Raw genomic sequence first — 20,206 nt, forward strand, 5'->3', positions numbered from 1 at the left:
GTTTATTTATTTATTTATTTGTGCTTTGTGTTGCACAATTTCTGACAAGGTCATCTGTCACTCTGACTTGCTGTTAAATCATAAACGTTCAGCAAAGAGATAAAAAGAATGTTTCAGCTGAATCCTGCATACACCTCCTTTCATCGCTTAAATGTCAGTCGCTCCATGCCTGTTTTGATGTTTAATGCTCAGTTAGAATGAAACATAATTTTTTATATATTTTTAGGCACGGTTGGGGAAACAAATGTACATTTTTGTTGCGAACAAATTAATCACTGAATCAAAGCCAGCATAGTGACACTTACTGCAGGTCCTGGAGCACCAGATGGTCCTTGGGGTCCGGGGGAACCGGCATCTCCTTTTTGTCCAGATTCTCCCTGCTCTCCTTTGGTTCCAGGTTGCCCATCAGCACCCTGAAAGAAAACAGGTAGATTGTCAATTTTACTGAGCTTTTACCAATTAGTCACGGAAGTGAGGAAGAAAAAGATGGAAACTCGTTTAATCAACACATTTGCAGTTGTTTCTAGTAAGAATAAACGCCTTGCAAGCTGTACTCAGGGCAAAAAAGCCCAGAAACGCCTACATCAGCACGGACAAGTCTGCCAAACACGGCAAGATTTGGAGTCTTATTTCCTGATATTTGGACTTCTTGCCTCGGATTGGACAACAGCAACACGGCTCATTTGCTCCCTTTTATCTCCACAAATAACACAAGCCTGGAGGTGTTCTGCTGTGTGGTGGAGTTGCTAACAGTTAGCTACTACTAACCACAATGTTCTCTGCTGATTCTGGATGGTAAAACAACAACAGCCTTCCCTGTCGCGAGCCAGTATGATGGGTGAGTCCAAGCGACCACTTGATGTATATCGGTCCTATTTTTCAAATCCTAGCATTTCAATGTCTTTTCCATCAGAAGCAAATGAAGGAGATACATGTAGGAGACTATTTTCATGTTCAGCCTGCATGAAAAAGTCAGAGTGACTGATTAGAATCAGAAATAATCAGTAAAAATGATTTGTCTGTGAACCACACCTTTAAGAAATGAAATATTGAATTTACTTAATCAAGCAATGCCAACTGGACTGAACATCCATTTGTTGGTCTCAACGAACCGCTGCTCTTCCATGGGTCCTCCATATTCTCATGTATTTAGCAACACAACACCACTGGTGTGAGAGGTTCTCTGCCCAATAATATCAGAGAAGGAGAAAGAGCCGGCTGCTACCACTTCAACTTTAGGACAAACTACCAGAGTCCCTAAAAGAAAAAACACCATTTGAAGTTACGAACAACAAAAGACGTTTGGACCTAGAAAAGAGCGAGTGGTGTTTAGCATGTTCTCGTTTCCTCTGGCATCGCAGGTTACCGATTCGGTTAAAAGCGTCTCAGGGAAGATACCTGATGGGAGGGTAAAAACAAAGTATAGCTGCAGCAGATTAGCTCCTCTGACAGACTTGAAGGATATGTTGACAACCTCCTTATATAAAAAGAAATCAGTCTTCAATGAAGCTGCTTCTGATTTCAGAAGCATACATGTTTGTTTTCTGCCTGTGATGACAAATGGTGATCTTGCAGTTTAACCACGTTGAAGTAGTATACACACAGACATAAAATCTATAATTCATCATAGTGTAGCCTGGAGAGAAAAACCTCCTTGAGATGAATCGTGTTGTGAGAAACAGATTGATTTAATCCATTAAGAAGGATATGGTTGAATGAAAGCATTTGTTTGATGTCTGTCTGGAGTCTTTGGGAAAAGAGCAAACTATAGTAAGATTACTGAAAACTTTATTCACAATTATCCACCGAGGAAACGTGACAGCATGATTAACGGTTGTAAAGAACTTCAGGTACGGCAGCTTGACATCTGAGTGCTTTCAGATAGAAGCATCTCAATTTAACAAAGAAAAACCCAATTTTTTATAGCAGAATTTTTATGTTTAAAATATGTAAAAGCCCTTTGTGGAAAATAAAGCTTGATGGAAAATTATTCATTGTAAATTGGTTCAATGATAAGTGGGCTGGGAAATCTTCCTTCTAGAGGTTCAATGTAACATTTTACTTTTATTCATTTATATAATCAGAATTTCATGATGCAGGAGGAAATTATAACATAATCTCTTACCAGGAAACTGGAATAACTGGGCACAAATTATCATAAAAAGATTCCAAAATCTCCTCAGATGTTTTATGAGAAATGTGATTTTAGTGGCCACCAAAATTCATTTAAAATTTAAAACAACTCATTTGTTAAAAGCTGTGAAAAAAATGTAAATAAAAGCTGCTCATAACAAAAATAGCACTGAAAACATTTCACATGACACACTGAAACCACATCTCCAAGCCCTCATGCAGCTAAGCATCATATGTGCCATGGAAATGGGTGAATGATCTCAGAGACGATGGAGATGAAGAGAGAAGCATATTGTTCATTAAAGGAACAAAATATGAAATAATGTAATTTACAGCTTTTTCTCTGGGCTACAGAAAGGTAAATATTTACTTCAGGGACAAATTTTCAAGCAATGGGATTGAACGATCTCTAAGAACATGGATGAATAGCTAACGCTTCACAGTTTTACAGATTTTGGGAAGTAAGACCAGATGTTTCATGCACGGCATTGTTTACCCTCCCACTGTCTTTATGGGTGACCTAATATGGGATGGGAGCTGGTGTTCACTCCTCACCCCTGCCACATGGACCCAAGGGATAAACCATCAATCCTGCTCAGAGGTCAACTTTCCTCGCGAGGTCACACCCATTAGGACAGTGGGAGACAGGGAGACAATTCTACGCATTTTACAAAAAATCAATTAATAATAATAACAAATACTTAATTTCAGTTCAGTTTCTTGCCCAGGGACTCTTCATTCAACACGTGGCCAGCTGGGGCCTGAGATCAGACCACTCACCTTCCAGTCAGTCTCCATTTTCTGCCACGGCCACCATTTTTAATGATCATGTAGCGTAATAATTAAAAAAGAATTTGAACTTGTTTTATTGAGCACATGTTCAAGATCACAGGAAAATAAAGTTTAACAATAGCAGTGTGTGAATGTGAGAGTGCATGCAAGCGTCTTTGAGTGTCCTAAACAAGTGCTATATAAGTTCAATGTATTATTAATGACTGGATCAAATGCAGCAAAGCACACGTTTTCTTCTGGTTTCTGCCATCTGACACTTTGGACTAATGTTTTAATTCAAACTTACTGGTGGTCCAGCGAAGCCAGCAGGTCCAGGAGGTCCAGTCTCACCCCTGTCACCCTTAAGGATGAAGAGAGAAGTAACACAGAGTTTAGGGTAAGTCAGACAAACACAAATTTAAGTAGTCTTAACTGAGCATAGAAGCATCTTTAAACACACTAGAGGCTTTTTTTTTAAGAATAGATCTTTTATTTCTTAGAATAAGGGTTATATTATCATATAATCTATGCAGATCAAAAGATTCTAGGTTCGGTTCCTGGCTGGCTCGCCATTAAAATGTAGCGTTATGGATTGTCTACATTTATAACAAATGATCCACAATATGTGATAATTCCGTAAAAATATGAAATATCAGTCTGATTGATCTTTCAATGTTTAAACAGAAGATTATAGTTTCTAGCTGGCTCTCGAACCGGCCAGTTCGGGAACAAGCATTTTAAAACCATCCTATCTTTTGACCTCGGGTCAAAACCTCTCTGAGACGCTTGGTGATACATGACAAAATGGCTCTTCTAAGAGCCAACGAACAGCCTGAGATGCAAACAAGCATTCCAGCTTCTTGTCATCAGCTGGAGAGATCTCAGACTAGATGGGTCCTATCAGAGCTAATCTACGGGTTCCTGATACCGAGAGGTTCACTCCACCGGCAGTGTCCGTCACAACCTCTTGACCCCCTGGATCACTCGAGAATCTCCAAACACGGGTGCGTAGACTCGGCACAAATTTTGTCGGATGGTTTTATTTAATATTTTTTTGGTACTAGTCTACAGTAAATATCCTTTTCTGATTAGGTACATAAAGTCTTTTTTATCATGTTGAAGACATTTTGTTTTAAAACTTACAGGAGCACCACGGACACCAGCAGCTCCAGAAGGTCCAGCAGGTCCAGATTCACCCTACAAGAAGCATCAAACCATCAGTACAAAGCTACAGGCAGCTGTTAGGCACACATTCTTGGACCACCATCCTGCTGATGTAGAACTAAGGAACTAGCACTGACCTTCTCACCATTAGGACCAGAAGGACCAGGAGGACCAATGGGACCAGTGAGACCCTGTAACAGAGATAAAATATTGGAAAACCAGTATGGATGTTTCGATCACGTTTTTTTGATCCCGATCCGATGCCGAGTCATTTGATTTCGAGTATCTGCCAATACAGAGTTCCAAGCCGATACTTTTCAGGAAAGCATTAAAATAAGAAGAAAACACATCCAAGTTGTCCTTTAAATGGTAAATGCTAATCAGCTTGTGTATGTGTAGTGCCTTCTTAGGGTTCTACAACCCCCCAACGCACTTCACAACTCAATCAGTCATCCACACGTTCACATGCCGGAGGGGATGAGCTACGATGTAGCCACAGCTGCCCTGGGGCGCACTGACAGAGGCGAGGCCTGCCATACACTGGCGCCACCGGTCCCTCTGACCACCACCAGCAGGCAAGGTGGGTTAAGTGTCTTGCCCAAGGACACAACAGCAGCATTTTCTGGTGGGAGCCGGGATCGAACTTGCAACTTTCCAATCACTGGACAACCCGCTCTACCTGAGCTACTGCTGTCCCTAAGTTTCACTTTCACTTGTTTAGGAAGTACACTGATTAGTATTAAAAACATGTTTAAAAGTAGCAGCATTGCTCATATTTCAAGTTGTTGAGCGATGCACGTTCCTGTGACGGGGCAGGCAAGCAGAGCCTCGGCCGGCAAGTTAACTTTTCCTTGCATAACACCTGTAGCCACCGGGGCAGCTCGGGTGCTGTTTCACAGTCTACTGGCAAATTGTTTTTGTTTATTATCGTATCTTTCTCTGTCAGTTTGCTTTGAGATTTTGTTTGTTTGCTGTGAACTGTAACTGTTAGTGGCAAATTGGGAATTAATTGAGACTGGTGATTCGCCCGAAGAGAAAAGCCTAATGTGAAAGTAGTCTGTTTTAAAAGCAGCGAATCATGGAGTTCTGTCTTTTTCAGCATATTGAATACCTAGTATGCCCACATTACAAGTGGTGGTAGCTCAGCCTTCACTTTCCAGTTTAAAATACCACCAAGCTCCAGACATATTAGCTCTCCTGAGGAGACACATTAGCTCTGCATTGCCTGCTTGCTATCAGCTGCATCTGAATCCCTGCCTGCCATAAATTGTGTTGTTACTGTGCTGTTTTCATACAAGAAACAAAGAATATTGATATAGAGGAACTTGTTGAAAATAACTGATGATTAAAACTAAGCCATTGTTGTTCCATTTGAAAATCTCTATCTAAAGATTAATTTTAAAAGTCATGTTTTTTATTTAAAAGGTTAAATCCGATCTTTTTCTTCCGAGGGACTTTTGTTGTGCAAATATTCATTCTTTGCATTAACTAAATATGTGAGGCCTTTTTTCCTATTTTCAGTATTCAATGCTTCCTGTTGTTCATGAAACCTAAAATAAATGAGAACAACTCACTCTGGAACCATCTTTGCCAGAAGCACCTTCTGGTCCTTTCTCTCCAACATCACCCTGCAGGGATTAAAGCAAAAAAAGAACAATCAGCACCTGGTGAGCGGTCCAAGTAGATAAAATACGACATAATTAAATAGCACATATTAAATTTTTTTCAGACTTAATTTAAATCAGAGCTTACTCTGTCTCCTTTGGGTCCCGGAATGCCAGCACTTCCTCTCTCTCCGGGCATACCCTGCAGACCTGGAGGCCCCTGAGCACCCCCACTTCCAGCAGGTCCAATGGCTCCCTGTTGACAATTATAAAAAAGAAATTATTTAGTGCCACTGACTCAGAGAGTTAGGACAATAACAGAACTTATCTTTTAGTAGGTACTGTTTTAGCAGGTGTCTTTAAAAATATTGAAATGAGACTTTGAAAAATATTTTTCACATTTAGGGTTGCTTTTGAGAAGCCCTTTGTATTTTAATGTAATAAATCAAAATAATCTCTATGCATAAAAAGAAATGTGACTTTTGAAAAAAGGAATTACACTAATCTCTGTTAGGGCAGGTTGTGTTCAGCAGATAAAAAAAGTTCAACTTCTGCTGAATCTAAAGATTTAAAACAACCAATTAGTCATTATTCCAGAAAAAAAACTATTTTACATGAATGCACCTTAAATTCTGTATTAGTAAGATAACAAGAGGCATTTATCAGAAGACAATCTATTCTATTCAGATCAAAACCAAGCAAATGAAAGCATATGTAGACTTTTGATTTTTTTTTTCAAAAGGAGCTCCAGCAGGCCGACTCCTGATCAGGACTTGAAAGGCTTTTCATCAGGGCTTCCTGCAGCAGCCTGAGATGCACAAACAGAAACTCGGTATCTGCTTCCTATGTGGAGTCATTAGAGCCAACAGCAGGACTCACAAATGCAATATTTGGCTGCTGCTGCTCAGAGGCTGCAGTTTATTTGAACTTAAAGGGGCAGATGACAGATGCACAGAGCAGTGAAGCTTGTGTGAAAAATCCTTCAGCTTTAATACCACCTAAAGCCCCCCCAACACACACACACACACACACACACACACGCACGCACGCACGCACGCACGCACGCGCGCGCACGCACACACACACACACACACACACACACACACACACACACACACACACACAATCATGTTGGCTCTAATCCTCACCCTCTCTATCTGCTCCTCTCTGACCTTATAGGGGAAAAATCTATAAACTGGGATTAAAATCTGAGCTGATAAACCAAAAAAATGGGAATTGCCATTGCTTTGAGCTCTTTCTCTGCTCACTAAGCAGTAGTGACAAACTACTGCTGTGGCTGGAATTCCTGACAAGGAAATGAAGATGCATCACACTGTTATTGGGAATGGAAACATTTATTTTGATATTTTTAGCTATTTGGGACTGTTTGACAAAAACGTTTAACATTTTCCCAACCTGCATACTTAAAGGGGCACTTCATAGTTTTTTCTTAAGTTTTAATAGTTCCATGGTCAATATAAAACATTTTTATGAAGTTCTTTGCACATATTACCTCTCATATAAAGGCCTTCCAAGAGTTTTATTCATAATATTTTAAGTAATGTCCAGGATTAATCGTTTCAGTCACTTTAAGAAAAACTAGCTATTGCTGGCCATGCCCACCCATCTCCCACTCAGGCTGCTATTAGCCAAGAAGCTCTGATATCTGGAAGGGACTCAAAGGGGCTCTCTCGCACGTGAGAGGTGGTTCTATGCTATTTTTCCCACTTTTGACATCACAAAAGGGGACTTTTTAAATGGCTTGTTTTAGGCACATTATTTGAACACCTCGCCTTTGATTGGTTACCAGCAAAGTGACTCTACCACCGACTTCCATTTGCTCTGCAATGTTGATGTTTTATCTTCACAAATAACACAAGCCTGAAGGAGTTCTGCAGTGTGGTGGAGTTGCTAATGCTAATCATTAGCTTCTACTAATTGAGACGTTCTTTGTTGTTTCCTGGACTCTAAACCAACAACAGCCTTCCCTGTCATGAGCCAAGATGGGCGAGTCCATGAATGTTAAGTGACAGTGTGACATAGATCTGTCAGGATTTTGTAATCCTAGAGTTTCACCGCCTATTTTCATCAGAAGCTAAAGCAGGAGATAGGTGTAGGAGACTATGTTTATGTTCAGCCTGCATGAAAAACTCAGAGTTACTGATCATTTTCATCAGCAATAAGTAAAAACCGGTTTGAAATAATTAAAATGTCCAAATATAAAAATGTTATATACACAATTCTATAATGTGCTGTTAGCAGAAAATGTCATTAAATATACGTTCAGATACTGTTAATCTGCTGTAGATGGTTAATTTAGGTCTTTTTCTTTTACTTTCCACATTTTGTTAACCCCACACACGATGAGCTGAGGACCGGCAAAAGGTGAGTTAAAAAGCAGCAAAAGTCCTAAAAAAATTAAACTTTTAGAAAGTCTCCAGAACTGTTGGTTAAGACCAATTTAAAAGATTATAAATCCAACATATTGGAAGCAAAGTAGATAAATTAGGATTATAATTCAAACTGTATAACAGTGGTCCTGAACTGAACTCATACCAGTTTGGCTCTGACAAGCTCCTTACTGTAAAACCGGTAATCCTCAACCACTGTAACGCCTAAACTAAATTATTTCCTAAATCCAGGGGTGAAAAAAGGACAAAGTCAGAAAACCCAGCTGAACTTCATAAAGCACAAACCCAATTTCTGCTTTGCACTCTTGCTAATCGTTTCAGACCTAGAAACTCTAATTTAAGAAGTTCTGCCTTTGAGCCTCGGAAAAACCCAAAAGTTAATTCCTTTTATGAGATGAAATGTTCATCAACAAGAGGACCGGACAGAGGTGCTGCTTCATGACCCAAATGTAACGCAGACTTCCACCAGAGTGTTATCCTCAGTGACAGCTCACAGGAGGACTCTGGATTTAGATTAAGTGACAGGTTTAGGGGGCATACCAAAAATATATTTCTATAATTAAACACTAAATCCACGTAAGTCAGTTTAACAACCCTTGAGGCGTTTATGTTGCTTGATGCAATAATAGTATGAAAGCTTTATTATTTTAGCAATGTGACTAAACTTCCTAATTAAAATGTAACCATTGATCCTAAGTTGGTGGACTCACTTTGGGTCCGTCAGTTCCAGGAGTTCCAGGCAGGCCTCTGGGTCCCTGCAGACCCTGAGGGCCAGCAGCTCCTCTCTCTCCGGGGAAACCTCGCTCACCCTGTTAAAAAAGGTCACAGCAATAATTACCAACAGTCCTGATAATCATACAAATATTTTTTTTATTTAATCAGCCAAGGACTGTTGACTTACTCTGGGTCCGGTGGCACCAGCGGGTCCCCCCTCTCCAGGAACACCCTTAAACATAAGAAAAGAGAAGATTAGAGCGCAATAAATCACAGCTCTCTTATAGCCAGACAGAGAGATTTCATCATGCATATCTGTTGTATACCTTAAAACAACAATCTGGAGTTTTCCCCGCTTCCGGAACTATTTATGATAGGATTTATTTTAGATATCCCTACAGTACTGTACTGTGATATAATGTAGGTAAAATGCCAATTTTGTTTTGCTGAGGTCATCCCCTTTCCATAGAGCCCCATGCAATTAAATTGAGCACAACTCAGCATTAACCATTAGTGTTAAACATCCACCTACAGATGTCAATCACAGAGCATGCATGAGCGTTTGTGAAAGTACCTGGACTGATGCAGAGTAAGTGACATTTTTTATGGACAAGTATGTGTGTATATATATATATATATATATATATATATATATATATATATATATATATATATATAAAACATCTCAAAGTTTGCTTAACTTTGTGCACATTTTTCTATCAACCTTTTCACCAAGTAATGCAGTTTTCAGACCCCGATTTGTGCATAAGCAAGCATTATAAATGAGGCCTCAGATTGTTAACATTGAGCCTGCCTATTGACATAAGTGTATGTGCAACTTGGAGGGTAACATTTTAGAAAAAAGTCTGCAACAAAGCTTTTAGTACTGCTACCATCTCTGCTAGCACATTGAGGACATTTTAGTCATATTTCCTCAGACACTTGCACCAACCTGGTCTCCAGGTTTGCCTCCCTCTCCGGGAGGGCCAGGAGGTCCAGGAAGACCCTGCACATGGGGCAGAAACAGAAACAGTCAGTGAGAATAATCCCTAAGAAAGCCAGGATAACCGTAGTAGCCAAAATGAACCACCATACCCCCTAGAGGCTGGCTGCAGTACAATAAGTTTTAGGTCCCTTGAAAATGTTTTTCTCTTTAACTGTCTCAGGCTCGAAATAAGTTTTGATAAAAGGACGAGCAACTAAGTCCTTCAGGGGTACTCCTGAGTTAAAAAATGCTCATGAAATACGTATGTGGAGTAACCAGGTAGGTGGGTTTTAACTGTTGCATATCGGCAACGCCTGTCTCCAGAGGGTTAAACATTGATTGTTATCAGAAAGCCTTGCTGAAATGGAACTATTTTATGCAACATTCTGAGAAATATCAGAATAAAGAGAGTGCATGTTTTAATTTAGTCTTTAGTTAATAAGTAAGAGTTTAGTTGATATACTTTTATGTAAAGTTTCTCACAGGCACTAAAGTCTAAATTATACTTCTCCATCTGCGTCGGGACAGACGGACACAATGCCATTATCTGTCCTTGAGAGCCTCGAGTTCTCTTTTCTAAACATCCATCCGTCGAGACAGAGAACGCAAGCTTGTGATTTATCAGGGCACCACTGTGGTCTACACTGCCACCATTGCGCCTTCAAAAACAAAGAGAGCCGAGAATATCTAGCGACAGACATGGAGCAGTTTGAAGAACACCTCACGGAAAAACTCTAAAATATGAACATTTAATTCCCCCGTGGAACGTTGGAGGAGAGAAAAGCAAGCAAGAATTTTATTCGTGGACAGAAGTTATGGGAAACCTGGGTTTAGAGGTGACGAGTGTATGAAGAGGTGAAGGAGAATGAGGGACAAATTTGTCCATGTAAAAGAGTCTCTTGAATACAAAATAAATAAATAAATAAAAATAAAAATAAAAACCACAGTATAAACACACTATTTTGGACTGAATACATGACAGGATACCACAGAACAGTGCTACGCCCTCTGTTGTCCTGGTGGGGAACTGCTTTGCATCACTCCCCAAGAGACGGAGATGTATGAGGGCAAAATGTCTCTGTCCGTGCGTGTGTGTCTCTCCCTTTTGGAGCTGATGGAGAAGTACAAATTAGGCTTGACAAGTCAAAAAAAGACTGACTCACCTGGAAGCCTGAAGGACCAGGCTGTCCTTGCTCTCCTCTCTCCCCAGCAGTGCCCTGAACAGAAAACCCTCAGTCCATTAACATTCCATGTTATTAGCATGATAATGAACACATTTTTCAACATAACGACTGTTGTTAAATAGACTTTTATGCACACTGAAATGCAGATTTTCAATCAGGTCTTAGAATCCTCTCTTATGACGTCCAGATATGAACGTCAAGGACATTTTATTACTCCAGACGAAGCCATTGTAGAGGCAGTCTGGGGAATTGAGATATTGACGAGTTCTTCTAAGTGCAGACTTAGAAAAAGGAGGAGATAATATCAGTGTTGAAGCCGTACGGAGTCGAATGTGGAAGACAGAGATACGTACGGCGGGGCCAGGAGGTCCAGCAGAGCCAGTCTCTCCATCTTTTCCAGGCAGCCCCTGAGGAGCGGGGACAGAAGGATTTCATGAGTAAAAGCAAAACCAAAGGCAATGTTTAGCTAGACAGACATGTCAGGATTATGGCTTTTTTCCCAACATGATTCTCATGAGAAACAGATAATCCTGTGTGAATTGACCATTTTACCTCCACGTGTCTGGAGTATAAATACCAGAAACATATCATACATATAAACACACAAATTATTCTTTCTAAACTGAAAAAAGGTAGTTATTGGCTCTGAGATTTACTATAAAGGCCCGATCAGACTAAATGTGGAGGAAACGAGTGTGTTTGACTCACTCTCAGACCAGGAGCTCCAGCCAGTCCTTTGTCCCCAGACTTGCCTGGTTCACCCTAATAACAACAGAAACACAATACAGCTGTCAAACAAAATGCTGCAATGGGCCGATCTATTTTTGCAGAAGGATGGGTCTATGAGCTGGTGTGTGTTATGTGAAAAAAAAGGTGCACAAAAGCACTACAGACGGCACTGATCAAGTGTGATCATTTTAAATCAGAAGTACATTTTTAGCACAAATTAATTAATATTATGAACAGGATATAGGAGGATTCAGGACCTTCTGCAGGCAGCACTTACGGTTGCTCCCTTGGGTCCGGGGAATCCCATGACACCAGGCTGTCCACGGGCTCCCTGAGGGCCCGGGGGTCCTGGACGTCCATCCTCACCGGCAGCTCCCTGATAAAATCAAATCAATTCAGTTGCAAACAACAGACCTGCAACAGTCATCAACTCTGATCGTATCTTTAAGACCAAGTTCACAACACATTTGCAATGGTCTGCAGTGTAAATGAATGCCTTGTGAATCAAGCTCTGTGGGAAAAATGCTCTGGTGCTCCTGTTCCAGGAGCTAGAATTGAGCCAGAGCAGAGGGGAGCAGAACATTACAGGATTTAGAGGCTTATTTTTCTAGGCTTATTGTGTGTGTGTGTGTGTGTGTGTGTGTGTGTGTGTGTGTGTGTGTGTGTGTGTGTGTGTGTGTGCGCATATGTCAATGTTTTTAAACTGTTATGGGAATTTGGGATCATTTTAATTCTGTAAAGCACTTTGAGTAGCACTTTGCTTGAAAAGCGCTAAATAAATAAAATCTGATTGATTGATTGATATTTCCTGAAATTCAGACATCTTGCCTCTGATTGGCTAATAGAAAAGCAACTCTACCATGGACTCCATTTACTCTGCAACATTGATGCTTTATCTCCACAAATAACACAAGCCTCAAAGAGTTCTGCTGTGTAGTGGAGTTGCCAATGCTAATGGTTAGCTTCTACTAGCCGAGACTTTTTTTGCTGTTGCCTGGATGCTTTATCAACAACAGCTTTCCCCGCCGTGAGCCAAGATGGGTGACTTCATGAATGTTAACTTGACATAATGACGTGCACATGTCTAGCTTTTCTAATCAGAGCATTGCCCTGTCTATTTTCTATCAGAAGCTACAGCTGGAAATAGGGGCAGAAGACTATTTTCACATTTAGCCTGCATGTTTACTGACTGACTTGAATCTGCACTGAAGGGCCTTGAGTGTCTGGCTTTCAAGCAGATCACAGAATACCTCTCACTAAACTGTCTGATTGACCCTTACCAATCTGGGTTCAAAAAGGGCCACTCCACTGAAACTGCTCTGTTAGCAGTGACGGAATCCTTAAAAGAAGCTAGAGCGACTGCCAAATCCTCAGTGCTTATCATGCTCGACTTATCGGCTGCATTTGACACTGTCAACCATGGATTCCTTTTGTCCACACTCTCTAGCATGGGCATCACAGAAAAAGCACACGCCTGGTTTGAATCGACCCTCACAGGACGATCATTCAGTGTATCTAGGCTTGGACAATCCTCTACCGTGCACCGTCTTGCCACAGGAGTCCCCCAGGGCTCTGTACTAGGGCCTTTTCTCTTTGCCATATACACCACCTCACTGGGTGAGATCATTCGATCACATGGCTTCTGCTACAGGCTGCGCAGTGGTTAGAGCTGTTGCCTTGCAGCAAGAAGGTTCTGGGTTCGCTTCCCGGCCTGGGTTCTTTCTGCATGGAGTTTGCATGTTCTCCCTGTGCATGCGTGGGTTCTCTCCGGGTACTCCGGCTTCCTCCCACAGTCCAAAAACATGACTGTTAGGTTGATTGGTCTGTCTAAATTGTCCTTAGGTGTGAGTGTGTGTGTGCATGATTGTTTGTCCTGTATGTCTCTGTGTTGTGTCCCCCCCCCCCCCCCCCCCGCGCGACCCTGCATGGACAAAGTTCAGAAAATGGATGGATGGGCTTCTGCTACCACTGCTATGCAGATGACACCCAGCTCTATCTGTCATTTCCACTGGCTGACCACACTATCTCAGCATGAATATCAAACTGTCTCTCTGACATATCAAAATGGATGAAATCCCACCATCTCCAACTCAACCTCTCTAAAACTGAACTACTTGTCATCCCAGCAATACCATCCATACAGCACAATATCTCAATCCAAAATGACTTCCTATCTCTGGCTCCTTCAAAGGCAGTTCGAAATCTGGGTGTTGTGATTGATGAACACCCGACCTTTAAAGATCATGTTGCCTCTGTTGCTCGTTCATGCCGCTTTGCACTGTATAACATACGAAAGATCAGACCATACCTAACACAACATGCCACCCCGCTCCTGGTGCAATCTACTGTCATCTCCCGCCTCGATTACTGCAATGCCCTTCTAACTGGTCTTCCAGGCAGTACTATGAGACCTCTTCAAATGGTCCAGAATGCAGCGGCGCATCTGGTCTTCAATCAGCCAAAAAGAGCACACGTCACCCCTCTGTTCATTGAGCTCCACTGGCTACCGCTAGCAGCACGCATCAAATTCATACAACACATACAAATTCCAAGACGGTACGGCTCTCATCTACCTGAATCCTCTTGCAAAGGCTTACGTCTCGGCCCGGCCGCTCCGGTCATCACAGGATCGTCGGCTAGCTGTGCCTACACCATGCTCAGGACAATCCAGGCTCTTCTCATGCATCGTTCCACAAATGTGGAATGACCTTCCAAGCACTATCAGAGCAGCGGCTTCCTTTTCCATTTTCAAGAAACTCCTGAAGACCCTGCTCTTCAGAGCATCTTCTAAACTAGCACCCCCCTCCACTCGTCCCCCCTCTCTACTGTCCACTCCTTGTTCCCTCCTCTCCATGATTGATGTCAAGTTGTTGTTGTTATTGTTGTTGTTAGCCTCAAGGGCAACATGCTGATTAAGTAAGTAAGTTGCTTTGGACAAAAGCATCTGCTAAATACATAAACATAAACATGTTTAACTCAGAGTGACCATAAAAAACAGTTTCTTTGTGAACTTGCTCTTTAAGATACCTGGGTACACTCTGAAACGCTCACTTACAGAGGGTCCAACTTTGCCTTGAGGTCCAGCATCACCGGGACGACCAGTTAGGCCCTGGTGGAAAAGAACAGAAACAGGGCTGAAATCTGAGTGAGTCATTAGATGGTTTTTATGAAGAAATGTTCTGAAGGAGGGTGGAAGCATAAAACATATGGTGCCACGGAAAATGCCTTCACACCTCAGATTATCAGTGTGTGTGTGAGTAACAGGCAGGAGTTTAACATCTGATACTAATGAGTCAGAGCTGGCGTGAACGCTGAGAGGTTTACCGTTTGAATAATGGCAGAAAAATGTAAAAGCTTTAAAAAGTAAAGCAAAAAATGGTATTTAGAAAAAAACCTGAATTTGATGCATGAAAGGCAAATTAAAACATATATCTAATAAAAACAGCTGTTAAGAGATTTAAAACAGTTTAGTCTGTTAACATGTTGCATTAATTCTTCATCCACAAAAAATAAATAAAATGGAGCATCAAAGATGTGAGCGTTGCACTTGAGATAAAAACCGCCGCAGGTGATGTCATCTCATTCAGCATCAAATGGATCCAAAAGCAGGTTTGAAGACATGAAAATAAAGTCAGTCTGGGGGTGAAGATGCTGAAAGGAATGCCTTCCCAGACTTATATTTAACCTACTTTTCATCTCAGCTGAAAACTGATTCGTTCAATTGAAGGACTACAACAGAAAAAATAACACTGTTGCTTCAGTTGTTGCTTTTACTGTTATAATTCTGTGCTTAAAATAATGTGACTCGATGCTATCTGATTTAATTTTATTGTATCTGACTCATAAGTTGTGCATGCAAAATGTTTTCCAAAAAGACTTTGTCCTTGTACATTTAGAAATCACTTACACTCATCTGTTTGAATAAAACTGGCTGACACTTCTAGGAAATTCCACCGATAAGCAACTCAAATTACATTTGACGATCTTAACCTGAAGTATAATGAATTTGATACCACACACAAATAAAGTTGGTAAATCCCACCTTCCCTCTCTGACTTACCCTGGCTCCAGGAAGACCGGGCTCTCCAGGACGGCCTGGGTCACCAGTGGCACCCTTGGGGCCGCCGGCTCCAGAGGTTCCACGTTCTCCAGGAGCCCCCTGAGTAAGGAAAAGGGAATAAAAACACAAAAGGGTCACTCAGTGATTTGGTGAAACAATTTTCCGACCTAAAGGAAATTAGTTTCCATTTTAATGGTGTGAGGAGGTTTCGTTGACCTGATGGAGATGAGAAGATTAAATTCTGACAGATTCATTTTGTTTCAAGATGAGTCTGTCCATGGGAAGATGATGTTAAATGAGATGTTAGCTCTGGTGATATGGGACATTTAGGCCAGTGGTGCATGCTAGGACAGTCAGCTATGCTGCCACCATGTGGTGGCACAGTAAGCTTACACAAATCGCTCCTGAAAAAAATGAATTTTATACCAAGTCTACAGATAATATCTGCTTTGGTAAATGCTACTCAGCACAGAAAAAAAATCGATAATGTCTCTTAAACTAAACTAAATGTCTCTTAATTACTCACCAGTGGTGTCTGATCTGAGTTCAATGTGAACTCTGAGGGAGGATGGAGGCTCATTGCACCCCCATCAACCACGATATTTATTAGAAACCTGATTGGTGAAATTTTATTTAATTTGAGAGAAATTATGAATGAGTGAAGTGAAAAATTATCTCTTAAATGTCACCGGGGACTACCGAGTGGGTCGAATGAGCAGGCCAGTGTTTTATCTTTTGAGGATGAATGTAATGAAACAACTGTGAACAACAGTTATTTTACAAAAATATGTTCCGTTTTGTTATCTTAAGAGATTAACATCTATTTTAACGGAATAGATACATTTCCTTAAAATTAAATGAGATGTCTCTTCAGCCTTGAGTTATTAGGTGTTTTGTTGTTTCAGTGATTTATTATGATTTATTTTTATTTACAATTTAGTTCTACCAGCTCAAAATAACCACACCTAAAAAGCAATAAAAAGCAAATGTTGAGTTTAGATTCTGCTAACCATTTGTAATTCTGATGCGCCTTTATTCATAGAAAACAAGCATGCAACATTCTCAACCTATATGATTTCTAATTCTGCATACTGAAAATACTTTTTTAGCTCTTATGATCAAGTTCTGGATGCCATGTAGAATCTAAGCAAGCAAATTATAATCTGACTTGTTTTTAACGTCTCATTTCCATGAGATATATAACGAGTTGAAAAAACCTTCCTTTCTGATTTGTTGAACTTTCTTTGTAACAAAATTTTTTTCAATTGACTTGAGAAGCGATTTTAATTTAATTGAGCTCAAAGTTTATGAGTAGAATTTATTAAGAAATTTAACTTCTGAAAACATAAAATATTCTGTTTCAAACGCCTCCAAATTTTGGACTTCTGGGAACGTATTCGGGTTTACAGTGAATCTTTGCCGGCGAAAATATTGGACTCTCTTGAGTTCCGAAACTTTTTAGCTTCAGACCTGTAAAACAGCTATTGTCCAGACATGTGACTCCAGATATCTCTGACATGACAAAACAAACATGCTTAAAACCGAAATGAAAGAAAAAATGTTTCAGCTCATGTTCACATTTTTGCATTTATAATCATTTGATTGTGTTTTAGAAAAAAATGGGCTAGAAAGATAGCTTCAGCAATCGTTTTTTTCACTTCATCAATTTATTTTGATCATCTCAGGACCCCCTTTGACCCACAGCGGGGTCCTTTCTTTTAATTTTTTTCATGGTTACATTTTAAGATTTAAAAGCCAGTTTGTTAATCAGAATGAAGATTTTCATTTGGACTTAAAATACCTTCACTAAAACTCACCTTGGGACCAGCCAGACCATCTTGACCAGGGAAACCACGGTTTCCAGGAGCTCCCTAAACAGGAAACCGTAAGATTCAATTTCCGTTTCATCACAATAACACATTAGAAAGCACCTAATAAGGTTCAGTACACTATTTTTTAAATGGCAATAAAGAATCAATCAAACAGACTCCATGTTGTACTAAAAAAAATCTGGCCTTCAGTGATTTTCTCATACATACTCTTTCTCCAGGAGGTCCCAGTGGTCCAGCAGCACCAGGCTCTCCTCTGGGGCCTCTCTTGCCTTCCTCTCCTTGTGGACCCGGAGCACCCTGAAGTCCAACTGGTCCCTGATGACAGAATGTGTTTGTAAAGAAAAAGAAAATTAAGTTGAGGCTTAATTTAATAATTTATTTTTAGAAATTAAAAAAGTAGTAAACAATAAAAAGATAAACAAACTCACAATTTCTCCTTTGGGCCCAGCCTCTCCTTTAAACCCAGGGAATCCTGGATCTCCCTAAACACAGCACCAAAAGGAAAACAACAGATAAAAACAAGAAAGATTTAGTTTGCATTTAGACAGAAATTAGGAACCATTCTGTTTCCGAGCAGTTTAGTTCTAATAACGTATAATATTCTGATCTATGGAGTTATCGAGTACATACAGATGTTCCTTTGGGCCCGAGAGGTCCAGTTGCTCCCTGGGGCCCAGGAGGCCCACGAGGTCCAGGAAAACCAGGAGCACCAGCGATACCTGGAGCACCCTGCAGAGGGAGAAAATGTAATCTGCTGACTAATCACATGATGACCCCCTTCCAGGATTACGTAGAAATGATTGATTATTTATTTTGCTGAGCGGTAACAGCTGATAAATGATGTTTCTGCAGCACAAAGTGCTACAACACACTACATGGTTTGTAGTATTATTACCACTTTGGAAGGCATACTCTTGTCACAGTTAGGGAGCATATTTTTTAAAACATCACTTGTATCTCTAGTAAATTCAGCAAAATGGGGAAAACAAAGTTTAAATGAATATAAAGAAGAGTTTTGAACTTACAGATGAGCCTTTAGCTCCAGGGATTCCATCAGTGCCAGGGTTACCCTACAAGGAATGACCGTAAATACAATAAATCATCCTGAAAATGAAATAAACACACTGGGCTGATTACTTTTAGACTCCCTACATTTGAATAACTTTCTAGAAATTTAAAATATAAAATTCAAACAGACTGATAATTAACAGCATGTATGCTATAGAGATGCTTTATAAACTGTTTACAGCATCGCTTACAGAAGCTCCAGATGGTCCAGGTGATCCTGGAGTACCAGACTCTCCACGGGGTCCCTGAGCTCCCTCCGGTCCACGAGCACCAGTCGGCCCAGCTTCCCCCTAATCACACAAAAACAGGACCTATTTATTCGTCTGATCAGAGTGAATATGAATAATCAACCACTTAAATCAATTTCTAAACACAAACTGCAACAAAATGGTTCCTGAGATTAATCAATATCTATCAGCAGCTAGATAGAAATAAAAACTACACAGGAAACTCGTGTGTGCATGCAAAAACAGATTGTAGTTGTGGAAATAGGATAAAGAAGAAACCCTAAACCAGAAAGAACAAGAACGATAAAGCTAGTGCAAGTAAAACGAAAACCAGAGAAATAGTACAATTGGCTTAGTTAGGGATTTGGTAGGGTTAAGGTTAACCCAACCCCACATTCATGAGCAGAACTCAGCCCTGACGCACATCAGCTGTTTTGTTTCAACAGAATCATCAGGAAAAACTCACACAAGGTACTCCAGTTAAAAACCTACTGAAGCTCTCCAAGCTGATTGACAATTCACTTCTGGTTTCTCTCCTCCTCAGTTGGTTTTAATGATTTTTATTTAGTGTTCATCTCTCCCGAGAATGCACACCAGGTCTGGCTTTCTGGTGAGCTGTGATAGCCTCCTGGAGGGGGCCGCCAGCTGGCACACCTCTGCCAGCCACCGAACATTCTCTATATTAACTATTTACTTCCTTTAACATAGAATGTGCTGCTATTAGTTCATCAGTTGTGTGTGTGTGTGTGTGTGTGTGTGTGTGTGTGTGTGTGTGTGTGTGTGTGTGTGTGTGTGTTGTGTGTGTGTGTGTGTGTGTGTGTGTGTGTGTGTGTGTGTGTGCGCGCGTGTGTGTGTGTGTACGTGCGTGCGTGTGCTCAGTCACACACACACCAGGTTAATCAGAACCAGGTTCTGATGGAGGTATCTTCCTGTTAAAGGGGGCTTTTCCTCTCCAGTGTCGCTACATGCTTGCTTAGAGGATTGCTGTAAAGTCAACAGGTCATTGGCTTGTTGCAACCTGCAGGGTTTCCTTAAATAGGGAACTTTTAACTAACTGAACTCAGAGCACTGATATGTTGGTTCAACTGAAATGTTGACTTTGTGAAGTGCTCTGAGACAACTCCAGTTAAGAGCTGGTGCTAAATAAATGAACTGAATTAAATTATGCTCTGCTATAGTTTTAGTAATGTTAGGGTCGGGACATAACATTTAACCCAGCCCTAACCCTAACTCAGCCCTGACCCAAGTCAGCTGTTTTACTTTAACAGAATCATCAGTAAAATCTCAAACAAGGTACTCCAATTAAAAGTTCCTCTCCAAGCTG

The 20,206-nt window shown here is 40.7% G+C and overlaps 1 protein-coding gene across 2 annotated transcripts in view; it reads right to left on the reverse strand.

The window, feature by feature from the left end:
* The window catches only part of col2a1b (collagen, type II, alpha 1b), a 57,380-nt gene that overhangs the window by 15,381 nt on the left and 21,793 nt on the right, over positions 1–20,206 (reverse strand). For both annotated transcript variants that reach the window (XM_070549920.1, XM_015959114.3), the window contains 21 exons: positions 18,847–18,945; positions 18,613–18,657; positions 18,218–18,316; positions 18,016–18,069; positions 17,795–17,902; positions 17,573–17,626; positions 15,756–15,854; positions 14,751–14,804; positions 11,973–12,071; positions 11,675–11,728; positions 11,320–11,373; positions 10,946–10,999; positions 9,750–9,803; positions 8,985–9,029; positions 8,794–8,892; positions 5,821–5,928; positions 5,643–5,696; positions 4,206–4,259; positions 4,048–4,101; positions 3,212–3,265; positions 306–413 (listed from right to left, as the gene is read on the reverse strand). In XM_070549920.1, the coding sequence (XP_070406021.1) occupies positions 306–413; positions 3,212–3,265; positions 4,048–4,101; positions 4,206–4,259; positions 5,643–5,696; positions 5,821–5,928; positions 8,794–8,892; positions 8,985–9,029; positions 9,750–9,803; positions 10,946–10,999; positions 11,320–11,373; positions 11,675–11,728; positions 11,973–12,071; positions 14,751–14,804; positions 15,756–15,854; positions 17,573–17,626; positions 17,795–17,902; positions 18,016–18,069; positions 18,218–18,316; positions 18,613–18,657; positions 18,847–18,945 (1,503 nt within the window). The remainder of the gene's footprint in view (positions 1–305; positions 414–3,211; positions 3,266–4,047; positions 4,102–4,205; positions 4,260–5,642; positions 5,697–5,820; positions 5,929–8,793; positions 8,893–8,984; positions 9,030–9,749; positions 9,804–10,945; positions 11,000–11,319; positions 11,374–11,674; positions 11,729–11,972; positions 12,072–14,750; positions 14,805–15,755; positions 15,855–17,572; positions 17,627–17,794; positions 17,903–18,015; positions 18,070–18,217; positions 18,317–18,612; positions 18,658–18,846; positions 18,946–20,206) is intronic.

Source organism: Nothobranchius furzeri, chromosome 3 (genome assembly GCF_043380555.1).
Source record: "Nothobranchius furzeri strain GRZ-AD chromosome 3, NfurGRZ-RIMD1, whole genome shotgun sequence".
NCBI lineage: Eukaryota > Metazoa > Chordata > Actinopteri > Cyprinodontiformes > Nothobranchiidae > Nothobranchius > Nothobranchius furzeri.